Source organism: Argopecten irradians, chromosome 7, assembly GCF_041381155.1.
Source record: "Argopecten irradians isolate NY chromosome 7, Ai_NY, whole genome shotgun sequence".
Lineage (NCBI taxonomy): Eukaryota > Metazoa > Mollusca > Bivalvia > Pectinida > Pectinidae > Argopecten > Argopecten irradians.
The window spans coordinates 12,168,934-12,192,723 of NC_091140.1; the positions used below are offsets into that span (position 1 = coordinate 12,168,934).

Here is a 23,790-nt window from a genome sequence, read left to right on the forward strand (position 1 = left end):
TCTGGTGTTATAACTTAGACCATTAGTATACGTGTTCTGGTGTTATAACTTAGGCCATTAGTATACGTGTTCTGGTGTTATAACTTAGACCATTAGTATACGTGTTCTGGTGTTATAACTTAGACCATTAGTATACGTGTTCTGGTGTTATAACTTAGACCATTAGTATACGTGTTCTGGTGTTATAACCTAGGCCATTAGTATACGTGTTCTGGTGTTTATAACCTAGACCATTAGTATACGTGTTCTGGTGTTATAACCTAGAACCATTAGTATACGTGTTCTGATGTTAAAATTGTTAATGATAAACTTTAATCTTTGTTTCGTCAGAACGAAGTGGATGATAATTTTGAACAGAAGCAAACAAAATTATTATGTGTTCAAAATTATTATTTGGTCCTTTTTTAATCAATAAAAAAGGAACAAGCATTATTTAATACAGTATTACCTACCGGCGGTATATTTTCATATTTGATTTAATAACATTATATAAATACATGTTTCATAACATAAGTTGATTAATAACGAATAATTTCAAATATGGTTTTGATTAAAAAAAATTATAAACGTTTCTACAACTAACTCGTGTAAATGCTACGGGTTACATTCTTACCACCTTTAAGGCACACTACCTTTCCGAAACGGCTTTGATTTTTAAAATGGAATGTAAAACGAGATTGATAATTTTGTAGAGTCGCAAAAGTTACTAACTTTACGTTAATAAAACACTTATTATCAATTCCTAAACACTTTAATGAAAATAAATAAAAGGTTAATTTTCATAAAGCGGGTCGTATTATCATATGTACAGCGATATGAATCTTCACTGTAAATATGTTTGGTGTTTTAACCTTAGCTTAGGCCATCAATATAAATTTTTCGTTTGTTATTATTGTTTTTAAGATTTTGTTTTGCTTTTGGAAAAGTTGTGGGCCTTTAACCACTCCTAATACATGTTGTACTATCTAGTAACAAAATTAAAAATCTCGGTATAGAATCTAATACACAACATAAAGTTATTTGTAATATTTACGGTAAAAGTAAATATAAAACTCTTGAGTATACTTCACACACATTTTATGTATTATATATAATACATATATATATTCTTTATAATCATACTTAATCATTATTAGAGTCCTCCAGAATCCCGAGTACATATCCTGTTAAAGTACTTAGTTATTACAAGGCTATCAATTTTGACCTAAATCATAAATTAAGGCTATCAATTTTGACCTAAATCATAAATTACTCGCCCATTATTCTTATATAATTCTTGTAAAATAATTCCTGTCTCGTATTGCTATTGGTTTGTATATTTTTAATTTTGCTAGAAAATGTGAAATAAAGACAGAGAAAAATATAATCATTAAACTGAAATACATAACTACAATAAATTAATTGATATTTCAAATTGCAAATACTAATGGCAAGATGAGCTGTTGTTTAGACCTTGACATGGTTGGCATTCAGCGTGAGATAAATTCACAAATATGATATTCTCGTTGAGTTAATCTTTGACGATGTGTTAAAATTGGAGAAGGATGGTCAATAAGTTGAGTGATTTCTTTCATAAAAAGTTTTAAAAAAAGAATAAACGGTCGTACTACGTAGCCACTTACTTATTACTACAGAACTCTGGTCGTATTATGTAGCTACTTACTCATTACTACAGAACTCTGGTCGTATTATGTAGCCACTCACTCATTACTACAGAACTCTGGTCGTATTATGTAGCTACTTACTCATTACTACAGAACTCTGGTCGTATTATGTAGCTACTTACTCATAACTACAGAACTCTGGTCGTATTATGTAGCCACTCACTCATTACTACAGAACTCTGGTCGTATTATGTAGCCACTTACTCATTACTACAGAACTCTGGTCGTATTATGTAGCTACTTACTCATTACTACAGAACTCTGGTCGTATTATGTAGCCACTTACTCATTACTACAGAACTCTGGTCGTATTATGTAGCTACATACTCATAACTACAGAACTCTGGTCGTATTATGTAGCCACTCACTCATTACTACAGAACTCTGGTCGTATTATGTAGCCACTTACTCATAACTACAGAACTCTGGTCGTATTATGTAGCTACTTACTCATTACTACAGAACTCTGGTCGTAATATGTAGCTTCTTACTCAATACTACAGAACTCTGGTCGTATTATGTAGCCACTGACTCATTACTACAGAACTCTGGTCGTATTATGTAGCCACTTATTCATTACTACAGAACTCTGGTCGTAACATGTAGCTACTTACTCATTACTACAGAACTCTGGTCGTATTATGTAGCCACTCACTCATTACTACAGAACTCTGGTCGTATTATGTAGCCACTTACTCATAACTACAGAACTCTGGTCGTATTATGTAGCTACTTACTCATAACTACAGAACTCTGGTCGTATTATGTAGTCACTTACTCATTACACAGAACTCTGGTCGTACTATGTATATAGTTACTTACTCATTACTACAGAACTCGGGTCATATTATATAGCTACTTACTTATTACTACATAACTCTAGTCGTATTATGTATATAGTTACTTACTCATTACTACAGAACTCTGGTCGTACTATGTATATAGTTACTTACTCATTACTACAGAACTCTGGTCGTATTATGTAGCCACTTACTTATTACTACAGAACTCTGGTCGTATTATGTAGTTACTTACTCATTACTACAGAACTCTGGTCGTATTATGTAGCTACTTACTCATTACTACAGAACTCTGGTCGTAATATGTAGCTACTTACTCATTACTACAGAACTCTGGTCGTATTATGTAGCTACTTACTCATTACTACAGAACTCTGGTCGTATTATGTAGCCACTCACTCATTACTACAGAACTCTGGTCGTATTATGTATATAGTTACTTACTCATTACTACAGAACTCTGGTCGTATTATGTAGCTACTTGCTTATTACTACATAACTCTGGTCGTATTATGTAGCCACTTACCCATAACTACAGAACTCTGGTCGTATTATGTATATAGTTGCTTACTCATTACTACAGAACTCTGGTCGTATTATGTATATAGTTACTTACTCATTACTACAGAACTCTGGTCGTACTATGTATATAGTTACTTACTCATTACTACAGAACTCTGGTCGTATTATGTAGCTACTTACTCATTACTACAGAACTCTGGTCGTATTATGTAGCCACTTACTCATAACTACAGAACTCTGGTCGTATTATGTAGCTTCTTACTCATAACTACAGAACTCTGGTCGTATTATGTAGTCACTTACTCATTACTACAGAACTCTGGTCGTACTATGTATATAGTTACTTACTCATTACTACAGAACTCTGGTCGTATTATGTAGCTACTTACTTATTACTACATAACTCTGGTCGTATTATGTAGCCACTTACTCATAACTACAGAACTCTGGTCGTATTATGTAGCTTCTTACTCATAACTACAGAACTCTGGTCGTATTATGTAGCCACTCACTCATTACTACAGAACTCTGGTCGTAACATGTAGCTACTTACTCATTACTACAGAACTCTGGTCGTATTATGTAGCCACTCACTCATTACTACAGAACTCTGGTCGTATTATGTAGCAACTTACTCATTACTGCATAACTCTGGTCGTATTATGTAGCTACATACTCATTACTACAGAACTCTATTTTAATCTTGCGGTCACTGGATCATTAATAACTCAGACAACGCAGAATCCACTGCTAGGTAAATCATAAACACATTTTAGCAAGGTGTCGCAAAACATAACATGGTGGTATGCAAGGTGTAGAATATGTGGTGGCAGTCATTTTTTCACAGCTTGGGATATGAGAGAAACATACAGGTGACAGGTACCATTTAAATAAATAAAAATATATAAATACACTTTATGTATAAAACATAGTAGGTTTACCAATTGAAATAGATTTACCAAGTGTAACAAATCTCTATATTGTAAAATGGACACAACCCATATGATCCTCTACAGAAAGATCCTGTCAGATCTACAGTTGCACGATATCCCGTTAACAAAAGACGTGTACTGTATCTATGTGTGTGGTGAGTTTCCTTGTATTCGATGAATATTACCCAATGATACAACAAAACTTCGGAAGTCCAGTATGGCGGTGGCGTGGAACAGGATATTGGATACTACAACCATATACTCGCTTAGTGCAAAATGGCTGTAAACTGAAAGTACAAAGGTAAATTGATAACAAGAAGCAACAGATGATTTGAAAAGATAATGATAAAAAAGAATATTAGACTCGTAAATATCGCATCATCGTTGAAAACAATTGCAAAGCTATAAAATTTTAGTTTTGGCATTTGACTGTTAGTGTGTTAAAGACCAAAGTAATGACACTTAGGGGCAATAAATATGACACTTAGAAGATGATAATCCACACTGCGGAAGAATGGTATTTTTTCTCTATCAAAAACAAGAGCAGACGGATCGACATATTTCTCCAATTACAAAAGTTACTTACTTTACACCATAATCACCATTGGAAAGTTTGAGCTTATTTTTATTACAAGATAAAAATATCAAAATAGATTAATTGTGTCCCGAAAAAAATAAATGGCACTGTGACCTATATGGAATAAAGTAGTTTACGCATGCACCAAAAATAAAATATATTATTTCATATGTGTTATTGTGTTAATTAAACAGTCACATATATAAACGATTAAAGATCAGTTATACATTATACAATAAAACATTTAGGGAAAAACTATTTAGCAATAGCACAGTACTAGTATACGTACTATAATACTAAGGAAATTGGTATACTCTCCAGGCCATCATACACAACTGATAATATTCTGTCTTTGCACATTACAGAGTTACCTCCCTTGTGGAAATGTATCGTTTGTGAGGTCATTATTTTGTGAGCAAATATCACATCGTTTTCACTGAAAAGCAAGTAGTTACTCTCGCAAACACATGACGTCACCATCAATACCTACTCGCAAGGGCAGATAATCTTGTAATATGTAAATACGGAAAAGAAAATGTACAGAAAATTAAACAGCATTAAGCAGAAGTAATGACAAGCTAACAATTGGACGATAGTTAGTGGAATAATTAAGGAACGATTTTTATTGTTTGTTGTTTACTGGTGTGTAAACTGCATTTTTTGTACAGATATTTTAAATGACGCGCATCAGTGCGTCATGTTGAAATATCTGTACAAAAAATGCAGTTTACACACCAGTAAACAACAAACAATAAAAATCATTCCTTATATTTACATTTCGATCGACCATTTCATTCAAATTAAGTGTTCAAATAAAATAAAACTCCGTTTTTCCAATGTTATACGATCGTTGGAACAGCCCGTCAATTGATGGAATCCCGGAACAGCTGGCTTCAATTTGGCGGGGAAAGTTGTCAAATTCAGAGAGTACACAAAATATAGTTCCACATTGACTTTATCTTTTTTTCATCCCATTTACACAATATTTGTTAATTTTTTATTTGCTGATATATAATTTAAGATTTACATATCATTCATACATGCAATCTATTGAAGATGTTTCATACAGAAACTAAAGGCCTAACCGAATGCGCATTCACACTACTTGCGGAAGTCAGTGTTCCGGTGTGTGTATTCTCGCGCGCGGCAACCACTGCGTTTACGCAAGTGTAAACGATTTCGCAGTTGGTAAGGTTATATAGCAAAGAGAAAACGGAAATGTAAATATTGAATATTAATTACATACATATCAATATTAATAATATTACGTATTTGAACAATAACGAAATCTGAATGCAGCTTAAAGGATTCGACGATGCAATATTTTGAACCTTTAAAAAATATGATATCATCTTTCAACCGTGAATCAGATATCATAATGCAAAGTATAGGTAAGAGGCGAAAGAAGCAAATATATTCTCTTTTTTTTAATAATACATAAAAGTAAAAATACGTTTGTTTTTTCACAAGCAATGACTCAGTATCTTTGATTAATTTATCCATTTGGCTTTATTAATTGGTTGATTTTGCTCTTGACACTTTGTGAGCACACTTTCAGAGTTCCTTCTAGTTATAGTGAAGAGAAAAATAAATATTTTTATTCCCTATAAAACGAGGATCTTCACAATGTGATAGCATTAACGGATCGAAACGTGATGCATATCAAAGATATTTTCTTTAAACTAAAGCAGGAAACCATGCATGCCCAAAACAACAAGTAAAATGGCTTATGTAAGAAATGAAAAAATATGTTTGGGTAAGAGGAAAATGATAAAAACTAAGAATACAAACCGTTTAACAAAAAGTGTGCTACGTAGATTTAGTTGCTCTTGCTATTTCCAGACCATTGGAACCAAAATAAACGCATAATTGACGAAAGTCCCAAATAGCGGTACTATGGAAGGCTATATTGGATAGGACGGTCAAGTATTCGCACAGGGCAAACCATGTGTATACTGAAACACAATGCAGGTCATGCAAGGTCAAACAAGGTCAAACGAGTTCAGGCGGAAAATTGGGATTATGAAAGGATTGTAGCATTTCTACACTATGCCAAAGGCCAAACTTTTCATACAGATGATAAGTTACTATTACATTTCCCCATGCTAATACTCATTCTGGTGCCCATTTGTTTTTAGTATACCCTATAGCTGGAAGTTTTGGCAGCAGTTTATTTTCACAATTTCGCGGACAATGGCATAATCGCATTTCTACAAACTCATGCAAAAATAATGAATTCTTAGTAAGAACAAATGTAAACTATAACTACTCATATAGTCATATTCCTTTTAAAATCTATTCATTTTTACCCATTTTAAGAGCAAATGGCAAAATCATTGACTCGTGAAAACAACCAGCTTTTTAGTATTGTAATAAGAAAAGTTGTTGTTCTATATGCTCATTCCCAAAGTAGGAAAAACTATATGGTATGACTAATTACAATACATACACCTGTATTTTCCATCAAGCAAACATGCAAATAAAACATGCAGATAAAGCCATTCGTTCACAAGGGCTGTTTATACAAGAGGCCCAGAGAGCCTGTATCGCTCACCTGGTTGCAATGTCAAATAATGTTCTGAATACAGGTTCATTGTTCTTTCCTGAAGGAAAATTGAATATTTATCTCTACTTACCCTATTGGGCACACCCCTCACTGTTTCGGGCTAAATTTGGTAACATTCCATGCAGAACTTTATGACAAGTAGCGATTTTAAAGATTTACCTATATTTCCCCTATTGGGCCCCGCCCCTCCTGCCCCCGGGGAGTCAGAGCCAAAATTTATACAAGCTCTGTTCCCCTTCCCCAAAGGATGTTTCTGGCCAAATTTGGTTACATTCCATGCAGAACTCTATGACTAGTAGCGATTTAAAGAAAATGTTGACAAGCGGACGGACGGACGGCGGACGGACGACGGACGGACGACAGACGCCGCACCATGACATAAGCTCACCAGCCCTTCGGGCCAGGTGAGCTAAAAAGATAATCATACCAGATCTAGGACTACATATCTTATATAACTCAACATAAAGGGGAGACAACTGGTTCTAGATTTTATAGTAGAGACGGTTACTTACTGCCTGGCTCACAGTATGCATTATGTCTGAAGAAGAGGTAAACAGCTACTAAGAATGATGTGATGTTAAACAGGAACAGACCAACTTTGTAGTTCAGTGACGTCCGCTCCTGTCAAGGAATAATATAAAGTTATTATATAATTACAATCATGTGAAAACGCATGCTATCACACCAAGTGAATTGTCATTGCCTTAACATCCCACAATATCCAGTCAATCCTTGCCAACTTAACATCACACAATACCCAGTCAATCCTTGCCAATTTAACATCCCACAATACCCAGTCAATCCTTGCCAACTTAACATCCCACAATACCCAGTCAATCCTTGCCAACTTAACATCCCACAATACCCAGTCAATCCTTGCCAACTTAACATCCCACAATACCCAGTCAATCCTTGCCAACTTAACATCCCACAATATCCAGTCAATCCTTGCCAACTTAACATCACACAATACCCAGTCAATCCTTGCCAACTTAACATCCCACAATACCCAGTCAATCCTTGCCAACTTAACATCCCACAATACCCAGTCAATCCTTGCCAACTTAACATCCCACAATATCCAGTCAATCCTTGCCAACTTAACATCACACAATACCCAGTCAATCCTTGCCAACTTAACATCCCACAATATCCAGTCAATCCTTGCCAACTTAACATCCCACAATATCCAGTCAATCCTTGCCAACTTAACATCACACAATACCCAGTCAATCCTTGCCAACTTAACATCCCACAATATCCAGTCAATCCTTGCCAAATTAACATCCCACAATATCCAGTCAATCCTTGCCAACTTAACATCCCACAATATCCAGTCAATCCTTGCCAACTTAACATCCCACAATACCCAGTCAATCCTTGCCAACTTAACATCCCACAATACCCAGTCAATCCTTGCCAACTTAACATCCCACAATACCCAGTCAATCCTTGCCAACTTAACATCCCACAATACCCAGTCAATCCTTGCCAACTTAACATCCCACAATACCCAGTCAATCCTTGCCAACTTAACATCCCACAATACCCAGTCAATCCTTGCCAACTTAACATCCCACAATACCCAGTCAATCCTTGCCAACTTAACATCCCACAATACCCAGTTAATCCTTGCCAAATTAACATCTCATAACATTAAGCCAATCACCATTAATGTAACACCATAAGACATTGAGCTTCTTACCATCAACATATCAAGTTAACGACTGACAACACTCAACTAATCACCATCTACATGTACCTAACATCTCAAAACACTCAACTAATCACCATCTACATGTACCTAACATCTCAAAACACTCAACTAATCACCATCTACATGTACCTAACATCTCAAAACACTCAACTAATCACCATCTACATGTACCTAACCCTAACATCTCAAAACACTCAACTAATCACCATCTACATGTACCTAACATCTCAAAACACTCAACTAATCACCATCTACATGTACCTAACATCTCAAAACACTCAACTAATCACCATCTACATGTACCTAACATCTCAAAACACTCAACTTAATCACTCATCTACATGTACCTAACATCTAAAACACTCAACTAATCATCACCATCTACATGTACCTAACATCTCAAAACACTCAACTAATCACCATCTACATGTACCTAACATCTCAAAACACTCAACTAATCACCCATCTACATGTACCTAACATCTCAAAACATCTCAACTAATCACCATCTACATGTACCTAACATCTCAAAACACTCACTATCTACATGTACCTAACATCTCAAAACACTCAACTAATCACCATCTACATGTACCTAACATCTCAAAACACTCAACTAAATCACCATCTACATGTACGTAACATCTCAAAACACTCAACTAATCACCATCTACATGTACGTAACATCTCAAAACACTCAACTAATCACCATCTACATGTACCTAACATCTCAAAACACTCAACTAATCACCATCTACATGTACCTAACATCTCAAAACACTCAACTAATCACCATCTACATGTACCTAACATCTCAAAACACTCAACTTAACACTATCTACATGTACCTAACATCTCAAAACACTCAACTAATCACCATCTACATGTACCTAACATCTTAAAACACTAAAAAAATCCTCATCATTTTAACATCTCAAAACCAAAAACACTCGTAAAATTATCATCAATCTAACATCTCAAAACCAATCAGTCAATTATCACGAACCTAACATCTTAAAACAATCAGTCAATCACCATCAACTTAACATCTCACAACACAATCACCATTAACTTAACATCTCACAACACAATCACCATCAACTTAACATCTCACAACACAATCACCATCAACTTAACATCTCACAACACAATCACCATCAACTTAACATCTCACAACACAATCACCATTAACTTAACATCTCAAACCATTCAGCCAAACATAATCACCTTTTAAAACATCTCAAAACACTCAACCAATCACCATCAACTTAACATCTTACAACACAATCACCATCAACTTAACATCTCACAACACTCAACCAATCACCATCAACTTAACATCTCACAACACAATCACCATTAACTTAACATCTCACAACACTCAACCAATCACCATCAACTTAACATCTCACAACACAATCACCATTAACTTAACATCTCACAACACAATCACCATCAACTTAACATCTCACAACACAATCACCATCAACTTAACATCTCACAACACAATCACCATCAACTTAACATCTCACAACACTCAACCAATCACCATCAACTTAACATCTCACAACACAATCACCATCAACTTAACATCTCACAACACAATCACCATCAACTTAACATCTCACAACACTCAACCAATCACCATCAACTTAACATCTCACAACACAATCACCATCAACTTAACATCTTACAACACAATCACCATTAACTTAACATCTCAAACCATTCAGCCAAACATAATCACCTTTTAAAACATCTCAAACACTCAACCAATCACCATCAACTTAACATCTCACAACACTCAACCAATCACCATCAACTTAACATCTCACAACACTCAACCAATCACCATCAACTTAACATCTCACAACACTCAACCAATCACCATCAACTTAACATCTCACAACACTCAACCAATCACCATCAACTTAACATCTCACAACACTCAACCAATCACCATCAACTTAACATCTCACTAGGGCTGGGTATTGGAAGGTATAAAATGATACGATACGTATTGACAATACACTGAAACAACACACGATACGTATTGACGATATACTGGACCTCTTTTTTTCAAATTCAGTTGACCATTGTGTTTTGAATATTGTGACGATAAAAGAAAATTTTGATAAAACATTCTATAACCTGGCAAAAACCTACCAAACATTTGATTTGGTTCACCAACTGTGTTGATTTATTTCTGTCAATTCGTATTCTTAGCTATGAAAAGACATTTCTAATCCATCTAGGTGACACAGATGCTTAAAACAATTCCTTTAGATTGAAATGCTCTTACTTGAATGATGTTTTAGAATAAGTTTTGTTTGTAATTTTCTCTTTCTATAATGAAAACAGTAGGATGAGTTGTTAAAACGATACAGCGATACATACAGCATGTTTGCGTATCGATCTTCGATACGCTTCTGAAAACCAATAAGTATCGGTATATCGATATATTGATCCAACCCTACATCTCACAACACTCTACCAATCACCATCTATTTTACATCAGCCAATCACCATCAACTTAACATCAGAACACTAAGCTATAATTACCATAAATTTAATGTCTTATCACACTATGCCAATCAAAACACAAAACTAAATATAGTTTGCCACTACCGACTAAAATTGTATTAGCATTATCATATAGGCAAAATAATTTTCAGCTGAATAACTTGAATCCATGTACTCATCACAAATTTAATATCTCACATTCAGTAGTTCATAAATTCATTTTTCTCTCTGCTTTTCACAAATTAGTTGTTTTAGCATAAGAAGTAAGAAATGTACTAGAACCTGTAAACTTTAGGGAGACTAATTAAATCCAAAACAGCAAATTGTAAGTAGAATGAGTCTTACCTTACTACTCATGTTGACGCCATTAGCTGTGCGACCCCACTTGAAGAGTATGCAGGACAAGACCATATATAATAATGAACATACCATAAATGTAATGAATAGTTTCTCATGGACACCTGAAAAGTCAAAGTCATACAAATGTTCTAACAGACGCCATCAAAATTGCATTTCACAATATCAATGATAATTTCTCCTTCACAAAATAAATTATTATTGTGGGTACCTATACTAATACAAATTGACGCTAAGCATTGCAACATCTGGTGATCCCCCTTGTCCTGCAGTTTAGCCTATCTATTGATGTAGAACTAATGAGTGTCTCATGGTTGCCTACCAAGATAGAGTATTATGTTGCCCTAGATCAGATTTTGTTTCTATAGTAACAGAAACTACTTTATAGATGAACGGTAGGGGAAGTTATAGCCGGAAACGAAAAGAAACTGTAATTTGATGTTTTTGATGTTTTTGACTAAGTGTCCATGTTATCAGAAAAAAAATGTAAAATAGAAGATACCAAATAGCAAAATGTACACTAAGGCACTAATCTGATACATGATATACAAAAAATATGTGTCAAGGAGCTCATTAAAATTGATCAGTTTTGGACTTACGGCCCAGAAAATACATCTCGTATGGACACACTGACACAAGAAAAATTAATGTTGAATTCAATATACTAATGTCAAGATCATTATTTAGACAGTAGGTCAAGGTCAGCTATTGGTGCTTACAATAAATCAGTCAATTTATCTCACAGTAATTCACCTCAAATTTCAGGTAAAACTTACATGTACCACAAAATTTTGTTGTTTTTCAGTTCATAGTGGTAACTTACCATGATTTTCAGAAGAGGAGATGAAAGACAAGCCTACAAGGGCCAGGTTTTCCAGGATATGAAGTAGACTTGCTAGAGCTGAAAGAGATTGGTATCTATTGTTCTTTAGTCCTACATGGACTTGTGTATGAAAGTTGTAGTAGGCGATGGCAATTAGCAGTCGTGGTGAACAGTGGAGAGCTATACATATCCTCCAAACGTATCTCTGGGGTGTGTACCCTCCAATGGCTGACGAGATGGAAGGGAGGTAATTAGGTACCTGAAACATACCATTGTCACATACATACTACATGGATTAGTTAAATTAGTATACCTTGGTAATACATTGTTTGAAAATAAATGATCAAATTATCAAAAATCATGAATAAAGAATATAAAAATGATGTCATTTGAAAAACCCTTTGCATGCATAAAAATAATATCAATTTCCATCTTATACAAAGTACATCTACTAGTTTGTTTTTGATTCCCCATATTTGTAACAAGAAGTATCAACAGAGTCTTACATCTGTAACAATCTACACTATATGTACACTCATTGATTTACGGGACTCCCCTACAGTAAATGAGTCCTGGGCTCATCATTTCAAGTGGGACTCGCCAAAATTTTAAGAATCCTCTATATTTCTTTGTACTGCGACTCATCAAAATTTGAAAATTAGTCTTCTGGACTCACCTTAGAAATCTCTACATTAACTGCTGTAACACTGTACTTTTATCAATACATATTCTTGCTAGTAATGATAAGGCACCTTTATCGTGTTTTCATTAGCATAACGTTAATTTACATGCTAAATTATATATAATATACATCTAATGAGACCAAGGGGAGGTAAATAACTGAAATAAGCTAGCTACCTGAAAAATTATAAAATACATAAACATGTTCCGTTGTCAAAGACTGCACACATGTGTACATGTAGCATTATGGTAAAAAATAATTCCTTGATGAAAAAGCTCTTCAAATTGAAGAAAAATAAGGTAAAATCTGGTGGTGTTATTAAATGACAATTTGTCATTTTAAATTGAGAAAAGGACCCTTAGCAACTGTATTATGTAAACATAGTTATATATATACTGAATACATTTTGTAAGTGCTCCTGAGTCCAAGTCTAGTGTTTCAGCAATATTGTAAAGAATATTTCATTATATCATGAACATAATTAATATTTATTTATAAAAGGATGCATGTACTAGTTATATGATAAAACTACAATGTATACTGACATGCACAAACGACACTGAGCCTATATGCAGCTGTGCAATGATCGATCGTATTAAATGGTAATCAGCTAAATGATATAAAAGCTGGAAGCTGCATGATCAGCAGTATACTGTTCATGTATTTTGTGCACTAATTAACTTGTTTTGCATTAATGATCTTTAAATGTTCAGGCAAGTCCATAGGAAATAAAATAATACTTGTACTGATGTTAATTTAAGTACAGTTTATCTTTTGCCAAATCAACCTGTATTTTAATTATTTTGCATATTGTGCATGTATCGTGTACTTGTATCTCTGCATGCATAATCTTAATTGTTAGATATTACATGGAGTTGAATTAATACAACATATTATCACACTTTTGTTTGTGGTTATGTACATTTTATATACCAGTGTATGTTGTCCGCACTGTCATACAAAAGATAATTTTTACATCAACTCAATAGGGCCAAAAAAAATATATATATGATTTAGGTACCCCTACCTACCCTAGTTTTTTTCCTTCCGACCATAGCTATTTTATCACACTTTTTCAAAACAAAAATGTAGTGTGCGAAGTTTTCAACTTAGATTTTTACACTTGCTTTAAGTTTATCCAGATAAAGTTCAATTATGGTAATGAGAAATAAAAGACTTCTAGCCAGCCTAAAGCCTGAAAGACAAATTACTTCGTAATGTAGTAATAAAGCAACTTAACCCCTCCCCCACCCCTCCTAAGAAAATAAAATAAAAAAAAAATCCTGACCGGGTGGCCAACCCTATTTGTTCAGTCATGTAACCTGAAACATGCATATAATTTTTGTTTGGCCTAGCTAGGATAACCTTAAGGGTTGTCAAACAATATATCTAGGCAGTAATTATCAAATACTAGATACACTGGTGAATGATTCTACATGTGCATGCACATTAATCCTTTATACCATGTTGCTGGAATCCTCATAAACTCTAGGAGCATAGATGATAGTAATTATCCTTTCAATTTGTATGACTCCTTTAGATATTTTTTTTTAATTTTCAGTAGATACATGCCTGTATAGACCTATACTGAGTAGGATCCACCAGACAATAATTACATAATAATTGACAAGACAAATATGTATAGTTTATGCAGTCAATACAATACCCAAGTGAAAAAAAATGCTTTACATGTACATGTATATATATTCTAAGTTATTTAACATATTTTCAATTGTTATTTATAACATCATTTTGCATTCAAACTAAAACAAAAATTGTGTACTGACTAAGAACTATTTTTGCACCCTATGTAAATCACCCAAAATATTTTCTGTACCATATAAATCATTTATCCAGAAATCAAATCTAATTGTAGGCATGCAATTTTTAAAATGTCATTTTACCATAGACAAAGAAGAAAATGGCAACGTTATCAAATGTTGTTTGGATAAATAAAAACGCTCACAACTCATAGACATATTTCATATATACATGTGTACACTGTACATGTAGTCCGAGTCGGATCGACCACAGGGCCATGTATAGTTTCTATATAAAAAAATAGCCAGAAATACATATAAAATTTCATATGTATTTCTGGCTATTTTTTTTTTATATAGAAACTATACATGGCCCATGTATTTCTGGCTATTTTTTTTATATAGAAACTATACATGGCCCTGTGGATCGACAAAGAGAAACCCACAGCATACATGTATATATATTTTAATAGGCCTACACATTGTAACATATTTTGTAAATTGGTTAGACTCATTCAGGTATATAACACAACTCTAATGCTATAATCCTCTTTAACTGTTTAAATGTTTATATTTATAATTACATGTAATGCGTTCAGTACCTTTAAATGAAGTCTTTAGCTGCATTGTACCAAAGAAATCATTACATTTATATCAAGATGGGAGTATAGGGACACATATCCACTATCATATCTTCTTTAGACCCCAATCGTTCGGCTGATCAAGTTACTGAATAATATTCACATTACTAAACCTATTTGTATTATACCTTCTACCAGTGGTGGCATGACCGAAAAAATACCGTAAAGCTAACAAATCTTTTTTAAAGTATTTCTGATCACTATTTTGATAGTGATAGTATATTATCGCGTCTTCGAGTCAATCTATATTTTATAAATACGACACCAAGTTACACATAATTGTTAATGCAATGCTAGAATCACAAAATGTTAGAATAGCAACAAGACCTTAATTAACTAAATAATTTAGTATGTCGTGTCCAATGTGTCAACGACAACTTGAACTTACCCTACAGTGAGTGGCTGTCGACGACTCGAAATTGTTGATCAGAGACCAAATTACGCAGAAAGCAAATCCAAACAACGGTAAAGATAGTACGATCTTCCCCAAAACAGCGAAATGCACCTGGAAAAACACTTTATTTACTGTCGGAGCCGACATATCGCACTCATTGAAAACGGTGTGTCGGCGTTACCAACACGCTTGCATAGACCCTTGACGAAGAGCGTCCGAGTGATGGAGATTAGTAAGGTCCACAGGGACACGGGAATTGGTTATACTTAGCCTATGTACACTTTCATTTATGGTATTGATTTTGATGTAGACTAATTCTTATGAAAGACCGTCCGACCATGTCATGATCAGAAACGAAATAATTCAACGCGTTGAAATGCTAACGCGTTAAATTATCTCCCTTTTTTATATGAACGGCTTTTCATGAATTAATAACAGGTAATTAAATGTAGGCTACATTTATGTAGGCCTAACGTTACACATTGAAAAATGAATATGTACATTGCATATCAACAAAATTGGGGTCAAGAATTCTTAGGGTTGCGAGGATTCACTACAGTGGATATCTAACAGGTCCTCATTTCCAGATCCTTTTGTATACAGGCGTAAGCCCATCATTGTGTAGAGATCGTAAGTGATCGGAAGCCGTGGAGTACGGGGATGATCCTTGATATAAGCCATGTGTGGGTTGTAACTGTAACCCCTGGAGTACATGTATATAGTTATACAGTTACATTCTAAAAAATAAAATCTAATTTATTTTATATCATTAGTTTCCAATTCATATCTAGAATATATTACGTTTTCAAAAGTTCATAGATTGCATAATATATATATCTTTTACAAGCTTCACAAGTCAAAAAACAACTTTGAATTGCAGCATAAACCAGTCATATTGTACTTTTGGGACATTTTTTGTTTTATGATAAGCTATCAGAAATACAATCCTATACCGGGCAATACATAGCTTATGAAAAAAAAAGATTTGATGCATATCGATCAATTATCCAGCGATAACTTTGTAAATTGTCTTTCATTAAAATGTATACACTTTTTATATAGTTGATAATACTTGATACGTATGAATACCACGAATATGATCCACTTTCATGAATATTTTGACTGACCTTCAAAGCCTCTTTTACAAGATTATTAATGTCATCTTGTGATATTCTAGCCAAATAACACAATGCTTGAGTATTAATGAAACAGTCTAGTGTATATTGTCCTAATTCAGCCCTGGAAGCAGCATTTACTGCATATTTTCCAACCCCAAGGGCCATTTTGCAAAATTTTAAATTTATTTGTTCAAATGGCGTTTTATCTATTATTGAAAATTTGTCAAATGTTGAATTATTCACATGCGCTCTTTTACTTGCATTTGCAATTTTACTGTAAAAGTCAGCATACCATATTTCAGAATTATATGTTAAGATTGGTCTGACTAAAGAATTATACATCTTTTTCCAGAGCCATATGGGCATATCAGCTAACAGGTAAATAAATGTAGGCTACATTTATGTAGGCCTAACGTTACACATTGAAAAATGAATATGTACATTGCATATCAACAAAATTGGGGTCAAGAATTCTTAGGGTTGCGAGGATTCACTACAGTGGATATCTAACAGGTCCTCATTTCCAGATCCTTTTGTATACAGGCGTAAGCCCATCATTGTGTAGAGATCGTAAGTGATCGGAAGCCGTGGAGTACGGGGATGATCCTTGATATACGCCATGTGGGTTGTAACTGTAACCCCTGGAGTACATGTATATAGTTATACAGTTACATTCTAAAAAATAAAACTAATTTATTTTATATCATTAGTTTCCAATTCATATCTAGAATATATTACGTTTTCAAAAGTTCATAGATTGCATAATATATCTTTTACAAGCTTCACAAGTCAAAAAACAACTTTGAATTGCAGCATAAACCAGTCATATTGTACTTTTGGGACATTTTTTATTTTATGATAAGCTATCAGAAATACAATCCTATACCGGGCAATACATAGCTTATGAAAAAAAAAAAAAAGATTTGATGCATATCGATCAATTATCCAGCGATAACTTTGTAAATTGTCTTTCATTAAAATGTATACACTTTTATATTATTTTTCTTTGCTACTCTAAGTTATAAAAGTAGTGTACGTAAAAATAGCTTAATTACGTATCCTTTATTAAAAACTGAATGTCAAAGATCATGCAGAATAAAATCCACATCAAACTATGTGACGTCTTCCACTATTGTAGTCTACCTATCTATATAAGCGCTACCTAATTCAGTTTGATTTTATTCTTAATTACCGGTAAACACAATATGTTTAGTTTACTTTAAACATATTTTATTGTAAAACACAAAAGGATCAGGCACAAGTTATTCCAACTTAAACAGCCGTCTCCTAACATTATAACACAATTAACATATTATACATGATGACTTAGATATCTTATACAGATTAAACAAATCAAATAATATTACTTTAAATAAATTTAATAATAATTGTGTAGTAAAAGCTGTTGTATGTTTAAAGCTTATATGTATGTTCAGAATCTTCCACTGGACCTAATAAACGATTGCACATGTTCAAAAATTTTACAATTTACCTCCAAAGCCAAATTTTCATCACCAAAAAGCAGCAAATTAAGGTGTATTTCCAGATTTTGCTCATTAATTTCGCTAATTAACTTTGTACGGGCATCTAAATAATTAGGACATTCTAAGAAATAGTGATAAGCATTTTCACAATGATTTCCACAGTTTGTACAACGAGAATTTTCGACTATATTTGAACGAAAAAGATCGTCATTTAGATTGCTACATTTGTGCCTCAATCTGGTGTGAACAATATTTAATTTTCTGTCACCATAGCTAAAATAAATTGGTCGATGAGAGACTATTTGTTGGGAAAGTGCAATCTTAAAAGAAGAAATGGGTAATGACTTAATATCATTATCTAAATTATTCCAGTTTCTTAAAGTAGAAGGTAAGAAAGACTTGAGAGTGGAGGAGAGTCGATAGTTTGGAATACAAAAGTCGTTATTGTTTCTTAGAGCATATTGATTATTTTCACCAACTGTGGGAGGTAATAGATTCGAAAGAAAGTTAGGAGTATCATGAGTTTTCATCTTATGTAATAATTTAAGTTTTCTTCTAGCTCTCCTATCACTTAGTACTTCCAAACCTGATTCACTATAAAGAGATTCATTTTTTGCAAATGATGGCAAACCCGTAATTATTCTTGCTGCTTCTCTTTGTGCCCTTTCTAACTTATCTGAATCAATTGAAAAGCAACCATCCCAAACTTCACAACCATATTCTAAAATCGGTAGTATAAATGACTTATAAATCTGTAAAAGGGTATCACGCTTTAGCATATATTTAAGTTTACGCAATACATTTATTTTCTTCATAACAGATTTGTAGATTTCATTGACATGATCAGACCAATTGGCATTTGAATTAAGAGTTACCCCAAGGTGTCTATGAAATTGACTAAAATTTAGAAAGTTACCATCAAAAATCAAATCTAAATCTGCATCAATGTCATTCAAGTTTGAAATGAAGAGCACTTCAGTCTTATTGGGATTAAAAGATACTAGCCATCTTTTTGCCCACCTATTTATCTTTTCTAAATCGCTGTTAAGTGCATGTTCAATGTCTCTACATGATGATGAGGATTTTAATAGAGCTGTATCGTCCGCAAAAAGACGAGTAGAAGATTCAAGTTCATCAGCAATATCGTTTATGAAGATAACAAAAAGAAGTGGACCAAGTATTGAGCCTTGGGGGACTCCAGCCATAATCCTACCAATTTCGGAAAATGAATTATTAATAAATACTTTTTGTTGTCGATGACTAAGATAATTTTCTAACCATAACAAGAAATTTCCTGAAATACCATATGATTGTAATTTTATAAGTAGACCTTTGTGCCATACCCGGTCAAAAGCTTTTGAGATATCACAAAAAACCATACAAGTATGTTTTTTTTCTTCCAGATTTATACAAATGTTATGAAAAATTTCTATCAATTGGTAAACTGTTGAATGTCCCTGCATAAAGCCCGATTGGAACTGGAAAAATAACGAATTTTCAAGGAAATAATTATAAATATGCTTATAAACTACCCTTTCAAATACTTTTCCAACAGTCGAAAGAAGAGATATAGGTCTATAGTTAGAAATGGAGTGTTTATCTCCCTTTTTAAAAAGTGGCATTACTTTAGCAAGTTTCCACATATCTGGGAAAACACAAGACGATAGGGATAGATTAAAGAGAATTTCTAAAGGTTTGCAAACAGTGTCAGCAGTGTATTTAAGCATATGATGACTGATTCCATCATCACCTGATGCTTTACCAAGTTTTAGATTTTTTAAAACATCACAAACCTCATTAGCATCTATAATCAAAGAATTAAAATTACCATTAGTTTTTTGCTTCTAAGAGCGGAGGTTCGGCATTATTATCCATTATATGGGTAATACTACAGAAATAATTATTTAGTAAATCTGCTTTATCTTTATCATCAGCAGATAACTGACCAGTGTTTGGATCTATAAGAGTGGGGATAGACTCAGTAGTTCCTGAACTACCTAGAAGTTTCTTTACCAATTTCCAATAATTTCCGGGGTCTCCTTTATAATCGTGATCAATTACTTCACCTACATTATCGTAGAATGTCATTTTTGCATATTTTTTCATATTATTTACCTTATTTCGCTGAGTTTTGAAATTTGCTATATCTCTAGGACTCTTAGACGTTATTGCTAATTTCCTTAACCTGTCTCTCAATCTCATGTTTTTTCTTAACTCAGAGTTCATCCACGGTTTATCATAAGGCCTGACAGTTACTTCTTTATTGGGTATACATGTATTTGCAAATTCAAGAAAAACTTTTGTAAAATTATCACAAGCAAAATGTACTGAATTACAGTTTTCAAAGAGAGTGTTCCAATCATAATCCCTAATCAAGTTATTGAATAGTTGAAAATTGCCTTTATTGTATAACCACACTTTTCTTTTGAATACGGGTTTTGTTTTAAACGGAATTGAGACATAAGCAATACAGGCTTCATGATCAGTATACAATTTGTCCGATTCAATAACAGACGAATCTATGCAGTGTAAGGAATCTGATAACAAAATAGGGTCTAACAAACTTGATCTAGTTTCACCTATTCGTGTAGGTTCACTAATAACATTTTTCATATCATGGGTGTTTATGATATCCACAAATACATGATTTTGAGGAACACTAAGCATATCTACATTAAGATCTCCCAATAAAATAACATTACTTGAAATATTCTTGGCATTATCTAAGGATAATCTCAGGACATCCCAAAATTGAATATTGTTATGATAATTAGAAAGATATGCTGTGCCAATTATAATTTGCTTATTGCTAGGAAGGAAAACTTGCAACCATAAGACTTCAATATTGTGTACTTCAAAATCAGTGAGTCTATTTACTTTCAAAATACTACTAACATAAACAAGAACACCACCTCCAGCATGATTTCTATCAAGTCTAAAAGGAGAATGATAACCAGTAATCAGTAAATCATTAGTAGAGAGACTAGCATCTAGGTGTGTTTCAGTAAGACATATTATGTCATATTCATCTGCAAGGGTTTCTATATATTCTAGCTTGTTTCGGAAACTTCTGATGTTAACATGGAAAATTGATAGCTCACCTGAATCGGGACCAGGGTTTGACTCAATATCCATATGTTGTAACAAAAGCAGCATTAAAATAAATTTAAAATCAATGTTGTGAAGATTTGATATCAAAAACATATTAATATAATTTAAACAAATGAAAAAAATCAAACTTGAGTGTACTTTTGATATGCGAAAAACATTTATAATAGGAAAAGAAAATGAACATATATTTCAAAAAACATTTACCGTAGGCTTTGGAGTAAAATGTACCAATTGCCACTCGGTGAGACATATAATCATTACCCATTATCAAAAATAAAAACTTGTACAACTGATACATACGAGTGGCAGATCGGAGTGAACAAAATGAAACGTGTAAAAGTCCAGTAGAAGATCATGAGCATGGCGTATAAAGGAAACGAACAATCAAAACATGGTAAAGGGGTGAAAGGAAGAAATAAAAATAAAATACATACAAGATATTTATGCATATATAGAGTGTTTGCAATTGTAAGGTCAGTAAAGAGGCTTTATGATAGAACATCATTTAAACACTTGAAATTGATAATTTTCTCTATTTTAAGTATAAATATAATTTGATTATTGACTTAGATAAATCAACAAGATGATTTTGGATAAATAATAATAATAACAAAAAAACAAAAAACAAAACACATCTTAGAAAATACGGCTAACATTACTCAAGGTTAACTCCAGTATCAATAGTCCCAAAATAGTATCAAAATTATAAAACGTGAAAAAAAGACGTGCGTTATTGAAAAGATATTCGGAGAGGGGGGACCAAAAACACGAACCAACAGTATATATATTACTTATATACAAGTATTATTTGATGTGCAATGTTGACAAGATGTCAAAAAAAATATAACAATGAGATATATATACAACATGAACAAACTACTATACAAACTAAACGTACAAGTTGTAACACAGAGGTATTTGGAATATTTAACCGCCAACGATAATGGTAATTAAATAATTATGAAAAACTTTTAAAATGTGTGTACTAGCAATGACTGAAAGGACCTGTTCAATACTGTCAGTTATTACTCATGGTGAAACGATCCAAGAGACGACAACTCTAGTTGCATGATAGATTACAGAAAAGTAACACTCAGGAAGAGTTATCGTTCTTGCTGATGGAGTCAACTAAAAAAAAAAAAAAAAAATGCAAGGAACGACATATTTAGCTGCATGAGAGAATTCATAAATAAATCAGTAAATAAATAGGGTTAAGCTGAATCTAAATGTCCGATCCTATTGCATCTAATATTTTTTTAACATAATGTCCTTGGTGTTTTACAAACAAATTACGAGGCAATTCTATAAATATAAAATATACATAATAATATTAATCTTTTTTTTTAACCTGGTATTCAACACATTAAATAAGTCAGCTATAATTTTTGTAATTGTTGATGAAGATTGAAACAATAATGTAAATAAAGAATTATATGCAACTCCAACGGATGATCTTACTTTCACATAATGTTTGTGTTTTTTATCACTTGCTGTATACAAAGTGTACATGTATTCAGATTGAGATTTTCATTTTTCTTAACATTATGAACCTTTGAAAGGTGATTCAAAAGTGGTTTAAGAAGGTAAATTAATATTTATTAGATATTAACACGCTTATTATAGTGCTGCAAATGATCGAAAGCAGTTTTTTTGAGAATCAAAGTATTTCACAGTAATGATAAAAAAAACCAATCATTGTGTTATAAAGACTACATATTTACACTGAGTTTCCAAATGAATATACATTTATATATTCATGCTTATCATTTATATAATATATACATGTATATACACGCATGGAGAAGTTTAACCATAATTGTTTTCGTTACATAGAGAGAAAAAACAACAACACATATCAAAATTTTCAGGAGGTTTCAATAGCCAGATTGTCTTAACGACGCAGATTGGGCTGGAAATCCGGAACGAGAGCTATGATGTCACTGATGCAATGAATCTGCGTTTTCCTATCGCCTTGTTGTTTCTGCGCAAAAATTCTGCCGTCACGAGTCCAGAACGATGATATTCTTTTCTCATGACGGAGTTTGTTTAGTTCACTTATTATAGCCTGTCTCCGTTTGGTGAGAGCCTCGATAATCATAGTGCCGTGACCGTTTTGTTT

The 23,790-nt window shown here is 33.2% G+C and overlaps 1 protein-coding gene across 2 annotated transcripts; it reads right to left on the bottom strand.

The window, feature by feature from the left end:
- Positions 1–215: 215 nt before the first annotated feature.
- Positions 216–16,129, bottom strand: LOC138327579 (post-GPI attachment to proteins factor 2-like). 2 transcript variants are annotated; one of them, XR_011209067.1, is made up of 6 exons: positions 15,953–16,129; positions 12,482–12,740; positions 11,647–11,762; positions 7,574–7,682; positions 1,237–4,205; positions 216–1,204 (listed from the first exon to the last, which is right to left on the bottom strand). XR_011209067.1 is itself a non-coding variant. In XM_069273773.1 (6 exons), the coding sequence occupies exons 1-5, from the start codon at positions 16,103–16,105 to the stop codon at positions 6,305–6,307; spliced, it is 783 nt and encodes a 260-aa protein (XP_069129874.1). In that variant the 5' UTR covers positions 16,106–16,129; the 3' UTR covers positions 4,067–4,205; positions 6,287–6,304. The 2 variants fall into 2 exon arrangements, 1 of the variants encoding a protein (XP_069129874.1); XM_069273773.1 differs by lacking the exon at positions 216–1,204 and adding an exon at positions 6,287–6,450 and having other exon boundaries at positions 4,067–4,205.
- Positions 16,130–23,790: the final 7,661 nt, after the last annotated feature.

Coding starts and splice junctions, on each gene's coding strand:
- LOC138327579 (XM_069273773.1), bottom strand. CDS start 16,105: ATGTCGGCTCCGACAGTAAATAAAGTGTTTTTCCAGGTGCATTTCGCT. Junction 12,741..15,952: donor CGACAGCCACTCACTGTAGG/GTAAGTTCAAGT, acceptor GGTATGTTTCAG/GTACCTAATTACCTCCCTTC. Junction 11,763..12,481: donor CTCCTCTTCTGAAAATCATG/GTAAGTTACCAC, acceptor TTGACTTTTCAG/GTGTCCATGAGAAACTATTC.